Here is a 12,574-nt window from a genome sequence, read left to right on the forward strand (position 1 = left end):
GAGAAGTTCTGTGCAGAAATTGTAGTCTTCCTCATAAATTACTAAACTGGCTTTTTAATGCAAATCAGTAACCCTGGGCATAACTGGCAATCTCTAAGAGCCTGTTCATCCCAGAACAACTGATCTTAACCTTGAACAAGCCACATTGGAGACTTAGGCATGTAAACTTGGGGGAGAGCGAGAAGTGGATTTTAAAAGGCAGGGTTAAGAGGGAGAAGAACAAAAAGAGGAGCATAGCTTGAGCATGAACAAGGAATGACAAAAAAGGCCCAAAAGACCGGGAAGGCACAAAATTAAGAAATCAACAGTTTTCTGCAAACTTCTTTGTGCCATGCACTCCTCTGGTACTGTTACTTTTATTCGTGATTAAGTATCACCTTACTGCTGATTTCTACACTGAGATTACATGGATACAGGTAATGGCCTATATATATATTTGAAGCAAAGTAAAAACATTTAGAAGACTTGTCTTGTGAGAGACTAAGCCAATTAACAAAGCAGACTGACCATGCCCCTTTTGCTATTCCAGGGAACAAAGACTCCTATCATTCTGTGGAGGTATCCAAAGAATTCAAGTAGTTATGGCAGTTTTGGGCAAGGACCCAATTACATTTCAACTTAAAATTTCACAAGGCTTTTCAATACAACACACAGTCTGGTGATCCCAAAAGAATTCTTCAAAAATGGAACTTAAATGTTAAAGAAATTCCTTAAAAATAAATTAATATGACAATGTGTCAAGCACTGCATTCATTCCAAGCTTAGAGGGGAAGAAAAAAAATACACACACAGACACACATAGGTTATTTAGTGTGTCAAAGTTCCATAAAATAAAAAAATTCATTTTGTACACCCTTGACGTCTCAGGCATCCTTACATGTGGGACAGATTTAGATCTTAGATAACAAAATCCCAAAGTAAAGACATCCTGCCTAGATTCAGAGATCTGGCTCACAGTATGGCTTCCGAAATGCAAATTATATCATTTGTTTGATAGCTTATATTATTAACAATTATGTGAGACATTTTGAAAGCATGGTTTGGGGAAATTAAAATTATATTATTAAGTGTAAAATTATCATAAAAACTATTGCATTCAGCCATTGGTCCAGTATCTGTTGACGTAAACATATTGTATTCACTACTTGGAATACCAAACTATTCAAATATAGTTCCAAGATAAATAGAAAGAAGTAACTAATAAAAGTTCGGCTCTTGGCCAGTCTCGACTGCTAAATTAAGCCATTTTAGAAGGGAAGAAAGTCTGGCTTCTCAAGATGCTGCAATTTCATGATTAAATATTTTTATCTATTTCAGTGTTTTCCAATTGATATTTCAGGCTGAGGAAGCAACTGAAATAGTTAATGAGAAAAAAGACATAGCTATCACTTGGAAAAAAAATATTTTTCACACCAGATCCTAGGGACAAGTAAGAATCTTCAGGATTCACTCCTCATGGTAAAAACCTTCACGGCCATGAAACCATCCTGCCAAGCCTTTCCCAAAAGCTCAGATGCACAACTTACACCTTTAGGACTGCAACAAAAAAATAAAAACACTTGGAATTCTCATCTTTCTATTTTAAAACAAAGAAAGACCTTAGGAAATTATCTGGTTCAAAATTTCCTGAAGTGGGTTTCATGAAACATTATTTTTCAGAAATGTTCTTAATAATGGCAGGGTGATCAAATAAGTATGAGAGCACTCTTAGAGAGTCATAATCATATTAAGTCATGAATAACGCAGAGAAGGCCTATAGAAAGGATCAGATTTTTATTTATTCTTTTTTTTTTTTTTTTGAGACGAAGTTTCACTCTTTTCGCCCAGGCTGGTGTGCAGTGGCACGACTTCTGCTCATTGCAACCTCCGCCTCCTGGGTTCAGGTGATTCTCCTGCCTCAGCCTTCCTAGTAGCTGGGATTTCAAGCAAGTGCCACCACGCCCAGCTAATTTTTGTATTTTTAGTAGAGACGAGGTTTCACCATGTTGGCCAGGCTGGTCTTGAATGCCTGACCTCAGGTGATCCGCCCCACCTTGGCCTCCCAATGTGCTGGGATTACAGGCGTGAGCCACCATGCCCGGCCAGGATCAAACTTTTAAAAAAACTTAAATTTTCATCAAACCTATTTGAGCATAGAACCCTTTTTGCAGTATTTATTAAAATCCTGTATAATTATTGTTTTGTAGAAAATGCCTTATCTCATACGAAGAAACTGAAGTCCAGACAGGTGAGATGACTGTCCCAAGGTCATACAATTAGTTGGTGAATAAACTAAAAGCAGACCTCACTTCTCAGGACCACATCAGGTATTCCTTTTGGTACTATGTTGTCCTTCTTCTACAATACCTACATTCCTTAAAGGATCACAGACTAGAAGAACCACATCTTGGAGACCACCTAGTCCAAAGCCTTCCCAGAAAGCTAGGGAAATACAGTCTCAGAAAAGTAAAGCAGTTTGCCCAAAGTGACATATAAAATTCATTCTTGTAGAACTAGAACATAGCTCTTAATTCCAACACTAGTATCTTTCCACAACAGCATGCTAATTCCTGCAAAGCCAACACTTTTGGCCTCTGAGGTAAAGAATTCACGGACAAGAGGGGTTTTAGCTATTAAGGGCCCATTAAATATTTATTAAACCATACTAGTGTCAATAGATACTTTAAATCAATTAAACATGATTGTCTTTACTTACAAATGTCATCCATTGTGACAGGGAATCAATGTTTCAAGCTGTTGAACAGGTCATCAACCCTGTCCTGTTGGATGACACCTGTAAATAAAATAAATCTATTTTTGAGTGAGTAGATTTTAAGCCAGCTAGATTTAAGATGCATGCGGTTTAAAGCAAAGAGTAATTTTAAAAATGATTCTTAATTATGTACTGCCGCAGAGAGATACTTCCCAGTGCCAGCAATTTCACTCTCAGTAGCTATCGCTGTCCACCAGCACAAAACAAGACCAGGGAATTCAGTACAGAAAGTTGCTAGAATACACAGGGAATCATGACTCCTGGAGCTACAAGGGTCTTCTAGGTATCTACCTCAGCTTACTATCTCTGTGAATATCAGTTCCACTTTGATGGGGGGACAACCAAGGCCTGGTGAAGTCAAATGACTTGCCTAATGTTAAACAGCTAAGTGTCTTTAGCTAAAGTCCCTTGGTGTTGGAAAGCACGTTCAGAATGCATTAACAAAGGTTTTCACTAGGCTGATCAACTGTGAAAGACTCACATGTACACATTTTTAAACATTTCACAAATGCTGACTTAGAATGTTCTAGCAAATCTGCAAAGAATATAATGTCAGTATTATTCAAATACAAGCATTACTAAAAAATGCCATAAATGGAAAATCAACCAATAGTCAGAAAATAGGAACCAGACCATGAAAAGAATATTAAATACAGCAGGTATTAAGGATTTTAAGTTCTGGCTACTTCCAAACAAGATTTGTGGTTCCTAACAAATATGAATATATAAAAAAACAATTTTTATACATTTTCTACAGTTTATCCTTTTAAATGTTGTTTTCTCCATAGCCACAAAATGCCAATGTAAGATCTGCCAAAAACTAAAATTTGAGCTGGACACAAACTTTCTTATTTCCGTTCTGTACCCAAATACTCTAAGGTAATGGGAAGTTATTTGAGGATGCTGCCTTGAGGTCAGATGGCTGCTATATAATAACATTACCACCAAACTACATTGAGTGTCTACGTGTGCCAAGTGCTGATGGAGCATTTTACGCTTGCTATCTCACTCACTCCTCACAGCAATTTGACCATTATTACAATTTTACAAATAAGACAATCAAAAGCACAGACAAATTAGGTATTACAACTTGCACACAAATCTATTTGGTGATAGAATCCAAGTTCAAGACCTATTGCATTTCTTTGGTTTAGCAATTGAAGATTCTTAAAAACATAAAAATGAATTGACACAGTTCCAATTACAATACATAAAATGCCCCCAACTAAATGTCACACACTATAAAACATCAGGAAAATCTCTTACTTTTTTCTTGGGGGTGAGGAGGAGGCTGGTGGCAATTTTCAAAAGTAAAATAATCTTAATGCCAAGAAATAAAAACTTTTATGTTAACCTGAAATATATCATAATTAAAATATGACAGCTAAAAAACTTAAATTGTCTTTTCGAATTAATTGTCTTTTATAATTAAGGAAAAGTAAAAGTGAATCTTACTCATTCAATTACTTCTTAACAGATTATAAAGAGATAAATCCTCCTCCTATTCAAGAATGACTGACTCCCAAAATGTGTGTGTACACATACACACACACATAATATACACACACACATAAAATCTTGCTAAGAACACAACTATTTATAAAGTAAATTATCTTTAAGGAAAACAAAAAAGTAATCTTGAGAGATAATGCGACCCCCTCAATTACTTACGTAATAGTAGCTGTCTTTTCTTGACCAGGAGTTATGCTTCTGACCAATCCCCTGAACTATTTTTAATTAGGGGCCATTTTTCCAACATAGTTTTAAAATTGTGAAACTGATAAAACAGAAAACAACCAGGAATATAAAAATATACCTAACATATTTTAATAGAACAAGAATTAGTTATATGCAAAGCTCAGCATCACAGAAACTAGACATTAAAAAAATGAATATACTTTCCAAAGCACTGTGGATAAATCAATCTCTTCTGGCAATAATGGCTTTCTTAAAAGAACCCCAAACAGAAAAAGATAAAGTGTGGTTTCATAGTAGCTTACCCTTTTCTCTGACACCCCATCCTGGCCTGTAGAATCTCTCTCATCATGTGTCTCTTTCAGGACTGGCATATGTTTTTTGTATGCTGGCTCTCTGTTTAAGGTTGTGTATCCTACGTGCTCATAAATTGGGTTTATCGTCATCTTGGCAATGTATTCTGCTGCCTTGGTTTCAATATAGAGAGTAATCAAGCCATCAGTCACCAGATCGTGGATGGACTCAAAGCGTTTCTCCCCAACAAAGTGCTTGCCATCGTAGTAGAGCCTGAAGTTTCTGGTTTGACTTCCAAATCTGCCTCAATGAAATGGGAAAGATGTTTTTAAGAAGAGTAAGCAACTGAATTCTTTCTGAAAAAAAAAAAACAAAAAAACAAAAAAAAACTATCGCTTTGTTTTGTGTGTGTCTTCTTTGTTTAAATAAGCTGTGGCTCATCTCTCTGAATCGTCTGGAATATATAAAATTAAACCTTTGAACACAAAGAATGAGCTTGCAATAATTAGGGACAACTAGTCAAAAGCATGCCTACCATAGAAATAATTTTTTTTTATTTATCTTTTTAAACCACTTTATTATACCTGTGGAAAAAATGGGAGAAAATAAACCTCACACCACATTAAAACATAGTCAATATTCAATTGGCCAACTCCATAATAGATGACATTTCTATACTAACATTTTTTTCTTCAAGTTGATCAATAAGAATATTCAATGTACTTTAGACCTCAGCAGTCATGTCTTTTAATAGGAAAGCTCCATTTAGGGCTAACCAGAATATGATGCCAGCAATCACTTAAAGTAGAGCTGACTCCAGAAACCTGAGCCATGCAGGGCAGGATGGCACAGAAACACGCTTTTGCTACTTCTGGCCACAGGCCAAGGACTTATTCTTTCCTTTTTAAAGAGTCATTATTCTGTCTGCTGGTTAGGTCTGTGCAAGAAATGTTTGAAATATATACGGCACAAAAGTCATAAGCTATTGGACTATAGAAATTCTGTTTTCAATTTTATGTTCTGATGATGTGCTCTAACAACTGAAGAATAATGGTTTACTTTTATGATAATTTCAGTATTTTGCTTCCTGCAGCAGACCTCAGAAATGGATCCAATTTGGCATGATTAACATCAGTGTCCTTGCAGGAAGACACAGGCAAGTAAATGCACTGACTTTAATGAAAGCAGATGTCAAAAGGCAACAAGGCAACAAGAGCTGCCAGTGTAATGGTCTCCTGAAGGTAACACCGAGTGAGACTAATTAAGGATATATTTAATTTCATTGTTAAAAGTACAACAGAACAGGGATGAACTAAAATACTAAAATAAACGCTGTTTAAGTAAAGCGTTAAATGGGACTATAATCTTGTTATATAACAAAATTGTTCTGGTATAGGTTATATTCCAAATGAATAGGAGTTAGAAACATCTTAATGTGGAAATAAAGTATGGAAAGGAAATAAAATATTTTTAAAAATAATAGCCAGAAGATGTCTGTTTCTGTGGTTCAAATTAGACTTTAATAACAATTTAATCTAGAATCCAACGTACTATCCATGTTGGCCCTTCTAAAGCATAATTTATCCATCCTTTAGTAACAATCAAATTTTGATTTACACTTCAGTGAACTATCCATATAATTACATTTTCTTGTTCTCCATTTTCCTCTAATGTTAAAGACACATTTCTCCCAAGTATATTTTCATTATAAAGCCTAAAAAATTAGAAAGGTGAAATTTCTACACCAAAGTTAAATATAAAAGTTTTTCAGTTTAATATACTGCTTTCATCATTTCCTTTTTTTCTAATATACATTATCTGCAACATGGAAAGCAACTCCATAGCTTTTATAAGACTCCTACAATAATAAACACACATAGCACTGAGTCCCTTTATATTTCGGTTGTATCAGACACATTTCAATGAGGGCTCAGACCATTTTACTCCTGCTGGGACTTACGATTTTACAGTGGGCATTTCTACAGTGGATACAGCATTTAAAAACAATCCAAGCAATGGCGTCAGTCATTTAGTACTCAATTGCCTTTTGAAATCTGAGAAGTATGGGGGGCACAGGGCATGAAGGGAAGATGGCTGCACTGGGAATGGTTTGATTGACCAGGAACTAGGAAGTCTAGAGTTAACTTCCTAGTTCTTTCCAATGGACGATGCCTAATTCATCCAAGAAGAGGCCTGGCTACCTGTAAGGAGCTGTGCAAAAAACCCTATGTATCCTTTTCTCTTTCTCAACTCAGTGATTTCAGGAAACCCTGCCCACAATTTCCAATTCCTGCTCCGCCTGTACTTCAGCTCCAGGCTTCCAATCCAATAAAACTTTCAGTCTAAAGGGAGATGATCACATAACCAAAAAACTTATAACATGGTTTGATTAAAACTTTGCTTCAAAGGGTATAAAAAAAAATTCCATTTTGGAATTATGATTGATCTTTTTAAAGAAAAATTGCATTATATTTTACTAAGAGAACTGCCAAGCTTTCCTGGCCTACTCTGAACTACTCTCTTTTACTTGGGAAGTTACCTAGGAACAGCACCACAGCACAGACTGTCAAAGATTTCTCCACTTTCTTTATCTGAAAGGCATATTGTGCTTTGTGGGATTAGAAGAAGAGAAAGGAGACAGAAAATCTTTGAGAAAGGTGGGAATGGATGTGCCCATTCTACATAAGAAGAGCCATAAAGGGGGAGATTCCAAATCTAAGGTCAAAGAAAGACTATTTCCTTGAAGTTCATTGCTTGCAGATTGTCATTTATTCAACAAATAGTTAACAAAACACCCAGGTACTTTACTGTCAAGTATTAGGTGGTTCACAATAGAGTTCCTATCGCTTGGTAACCCCAGTGGTAAAAAGATAAAACAGGTCAATACAAAGACACAAAGTGCTAAATTTAAAAAAGTCTATCTTGCCGGTTGCGGTGGCTCACGCCTGTAATCCCAGCACTTTGGGAGGCTGAGGCGGGCGGATCACCTGAGGTCGGGAGTTTGAGACCAGCCTAACCAACATGGAGAAACCCGTCTCTACTGAAAATGCAAAATTAGCTGGGCGTGGTAGCGCATGCCTGTAATCCTAGCTACTCGGGAGGCTGAGGCAGGAGAATTGCTTGAATCTGGGAGGCGGAGGTTGTGGTGAGCCAAGATTGCACCATTGCACTCCAGCCTGGGCAACAAGAGTGAAACTCCATCTCAAAAAAAAAAAAAAAAAGTCCGTCTCCAGATTGATCTATTTTAATAACTATATACATATAGAATCTTGCTCTTATGTAGAAAGATTCTGTAAAGTGATTCACAAAACCAAGTGAATCCAGTATCTCCCTCATACCATAAAACCAAGAAACTCACTGCCTAGTACAACAGAGCACAACAGTTAGGCTTACATAAGATCTCAGAGCTAGTGCTTATGTCCAAGTACAAAAGCATCCTTGCAGTCTTCTCCTGTAGTCTTGAAATATGGTTTGGCCAGGGGCAGGCAAATGTGGGTCCTATATGTTTAAGAGAAAACCTTAGGCTTTGGCATCAGACAGTTGTAAGTTTAAATCCTGGATCTGCCACTTCCTAGCTGGGTGACTTTGGGAAAATCATTCGTCAGATTCTGCATCTAAAAAATAGGAATAACATCACCCTACCCCAGATGGCTGTGAGGATTACATGAAGATATTTAAGTCAAAGCTAAATATATATAGTAGGCTCGAGTGGTAGTTCCCTTTCTCCTTCTCTGTTAGCTTAGGCCCCTGCAGAGAATGACAGAATGAGTTACCAACACTAAAGTAAAACAGCAAAAATATTCAATAGATATGCATGGAAGATGGCTAAACAAATAACTGGCAACACTGGCTGTACAGGAACATCTCTGCACTGATTTACTTTACAGTTAACAAAAGGCAAGAAGGAGCTCTTTGTGAAATTTTCTCCTGGATGTCTCTGAATAAGTTTGTATTTGCCACTTGGTTAAACAGAGTGGGAAGACAACAGAGTGCAAAGCGGGGAGGAGGAGCAAGCAAAGAAGGTCCTTCCACTGTGTCCTGGGAATGAGGCCTCTGAATTCAAAGGAGAAAGCTGAGAGATTTACATATATTGAAAGCGGGACATATTAAGTGGACCTAGTGACAGCTACTGAACCCTAGACTACAGAGCATTGATTTGTAAAAACTGTTGAGGCTAAATCATTTCCCTTTGACTTTTATAAGATAATTTTCTTTTCATTTTTTCCTTTTATTATCTGACTCTGCCCTTGCTTAATAGCTGTTTATTCCTTGGTGAACATACTTGAAGCTGCATAGGCCCAACTCTCACCTAGGTAGAGTTCAGCAAGATGAAAATTCATTTTCTCCAGAGTGGTACTATAGTAAACAAATGGAAAAGAAAGGCTTTTAACTGCTACTGTTGTACATAATGCCACTTTCTAGAAAGAATATCTTTCTCCAGTGATTCCAGGTTTCGGGTTTCCTATTTTAAAAAGCTGTTTAATGCTGTGCCCAGATGCATTCAGATGCATTTCAAGATACACAATTCTAACATCTTTTTAAAAATAAACAAAATCCTTAATATACCATCTTTTCTATTTTTCAGCAAATAAATCATATCGACAAAAAATTCAGTCTAGAAGAAAAAAATGATGACAAAATATATACAGAATAGCTTTCGGAATTTTACTTTACTTTATGCAAAACCAAGAATTAATTCTAATTTGAGGCCAAAGTGATTTGAAAGAATCTCTTCAAAGGAAAGCTCCAAGCTAACAGATGTTTTGTGTTAACAAACAGAAAACAAAACATATACAACACACTTGTCTAAGCTAACAATAAAATGTTAGAAGTATTTCCAGCAACCAACATACAAAAACAGTTTTATTTATCATAAATATATATTTGTGTGTTGTTTACCAGAGTCAAAAAAGCTAATCTAATGGTGAAATATAAATATACATTCATTCAATCATAAGATACTCTTGGAAGAAAATTTAAAACAGAAATAAAATATGATGATGCATTCGATTTAGTAGTACAAAATAAATTTAGATGAATTCTCTGAACTAAGGAAGGCTATGAGGAGAGAGCATAGTTATATACAACATTAAAATGATCTCCCATCCAAAACTTTGTCAGGCTATGACTTTTGTCTATCTTGCTATATAATTTTGGATTATGGAGAAAAGTATTAAATTATGTCAACACATAATGATATTTCCTTGGCCAAATAAATCATTTTCAGTGAAGAAGAAATCCAATTTGCCTAACTAAACTTCCAAAGAAGCCATCTTCTGAACAGTGGAACTCACATAGCTCTGGAAGGTAGAACTGACATAGAAGGATTAACTCGAAGTCCGTTTAAAAAGCAGTTAGATATTTCTCCTGCCCTCCCTAATCCTGTCCCTATTGTTATCCCTTCACCACCATGGCAGAAGACTTAAGTTCTGTTTTCTAGGCAGGATAAAACAGGGAGATAGTGAACTGAGGGAATACAAGCAGAGGTATCATCTTGAAAACTAAGTGAAAGTTTTAAATACCCAAAATTTAAATACTAAAGAAACTGATACCTCCATTTCTCTTCACCATGAGGCTATCAGAAGGCTTGTACCTTTCCTGATAGGAGACTGAAAGATTCTACTCTTAGAAATCTGATCAACTCAACAAAAAAAGACTTAAGAGTAGAGACCATCATCCTATAATTGTCAGGCTTCCTCCAAGCTCTCAGAACTACTAGCCAGCCTTTAGGGTCCCATATGCTTCAATACGAACAGTCAGCCAAGGGCCACCTGACATCTGAGGAAAACTCCCCTCATGAAAGACAAAGACTATGATAAACAAACAGAATCAAAGCAAGTTAGAGGAAACAAAATCATGCACGGGAATGAAAATATGCTCAAAAAACCCAAAATAAGATGTTTCCTGTTCCTATTCTTGAATAGAATTTAACCAAAAAACATTAGAATACTGTAAAAAAAGGAATAAATATAGAATATATAGAAAAATAAGTAGAAAAAGGAATATAGCATAAATGAAAGTTTTTTTAAAAAAGTTGAGAAAATTTTAAAGAACAAAAAGACAAAAACATTAAAAAAAAGGAGAGAAAATAATTAAGATAGAGAATCAATCCAGAAAGTCTTTCTTTTTTTTTTTTTTTTTTTGAGACGTAGTCTCGCTCTGTCGCCCAGGCTGGGGTGCAGTGGTGCAATCTCAGCTCACTGCAAGCTCCGCCTCCCAGGTTCACGCCATTCTCCTGCCTCAGCCTCCCGAGTAGCTGGGACTACAGGCACCCGCCACCACGCCTGCCTAATTTTTTTGTATTTTTTTAGTAGAGACGGGGTTTCACCATGTTAACCAGGATGGTCTCGATCTCCTGACCTCGTGATCCACCCGCCTCGGTCTCCCAAAGTGCTGGGATTACAGGCGTGAGCCACCGAGCCTGGCCTGAAAGTCTAACATTTATAGAAAGAGAGAAGAGACAAAATGGAAGGGAAAGGAATCAAAGCGATAACTCAAAAAATTTTATTATAATGGAAGAACACACATTTACACAATGGATGAAAACAGACCTACACCAAGAACTGGTGCTCACAAAATAGTCCAGTAATTGCAAATAAATCCTCAGACTGGCAAAATTTAACAAGCCTAACAATACTAAGTACCAGCAAGGATACAGAGTAGCTAATATAACCAGTACCTGCAATATTGTTTAACAAAGGGGTTTTATATTATTTACTGAAGTTGAATATATACATACCCTACAACATATAAATCCTACTCCTAGGTAATATCCTAGACAATGTGTGTGATTATATGTACCAGCATATATATACATCTGGCAGCAACATCCATAAATGGCCAAACCCACATTAAGTATCCAGTAAAATAGAAAAAATTATGGGACACATACTGTGATAATTAATATTATGCATTTGAGGGATCCTATCACATGATTTTTCCCTCTTGAAAACTGTTAATGGTTCACTATTGCCTATGAGTCCTTAAGAATCGGTTATTAGTTTTACTTACTTTAAAGCACCAGAGACTGGCATAGTACTTGGCATATATCATGCCTCCTAAGTAAGTGGAATAGAATTAGTAAAGACTTCATAAATAGTTTCCCCTAAGTTAGCAAGCTATATGTAACAATAAAAAGAATTTTTGAAAATATACAGCAATTAGCCGGGCGCGGTGGCTCATGCCTGTAATCCCAGCACCTTGGGAGGCCAAGGTGGGCGGATCACGAGGTCAGGAGATCAAGACCATCCTGGCTAACATGGTGAAACCCCGTCTCTACTAAAAATAAAAAATAAAAAAATCAGCCGGGTGTGGTGGCAGGCACCCGTAGTCCCAGCTACTCAGGAGGACGAGACAGGAGAATTGCTTGAACCCGGGAGGCGGAGGTTGCAGTGAGTCGAGATCACGCCACTGCACTCCAGCTTGGGCGACAGAGCGAGACTCGGTCTCAAAAAAAAGAAAAAAAAAAAAAATATATATATATATATATATACAGAAATTACATATAACTGCCAAAATATAATCAGATTACCGTAGTTTTATTGGACATAATTTAAAAAGTGATAATTACCATGATAGAGTGTTTGCCATTTACAGAGCCATAATGGTCTTAGTGTGATGACCTATATAATATGAAGCTGCTTTTTCTATTGACATTTGGGAGTAAATAAGTGATAAACAATTTTTCTTTTTTTTCTGAGACAGAGTCTCCCTGACCTCAGGCTGGAGTGCAGTGGCATAATCTTGGCTCACTGCAACCTCCACCTCCCTGGTTCAAGTAATCCCGAGTAGCTGGGATTACAGACATGCACCACCAAGCTCAGCTAATATTTA

At 36.6% G+C, this 12,574-nt stretch overlaps 1 protein-coding gene across 5 annotated transcripts in view; it reads right to left on the reverse strand.

The window, feature by feature from the left end:
* Positions 1-12,574, reverse strand: part of CHN1 (chimerin 1) — a 206,667-nt gene that overhangs the window by 73,486 nt on the left and 120,607 nt on the right. For 4 of the 5 annotated variants that reach the window (XM_055379201.2, XM_031008772.3, XM_055379198.2 and 1 more), the window contains one exon: positions 4,753-5,041. In XM_055379201.2, coding sequence (XP_055235176.1) covers positions 4,753-5,041 — 289 coding nt within the window. Of the gene's footprint in view, positions 1-2,695; positions 2,775-4,752; positions 5,042-12,574 lie in introns of those variants that run through there. The other variant, XM_055379203.2, reaches the window with a different exon arrangement.

Source organism: Gorilla gorilla, chromosome 11 (assembly GCF_029281585.2).
Source record: "Gorilla gorilla gorilla isolate KB3781 chromosome 11, NHGRI_mGorGor1-v2.1_pri, whole genome shotgun sequence".
In the NCBI taxonomy this organism is placed as follows: domain Eukaryota; kingdom Metazoa; phylum Chordata; class Mammalia; order Primates; family Hominidae; genus Gorilla; species Gorilla gorilla.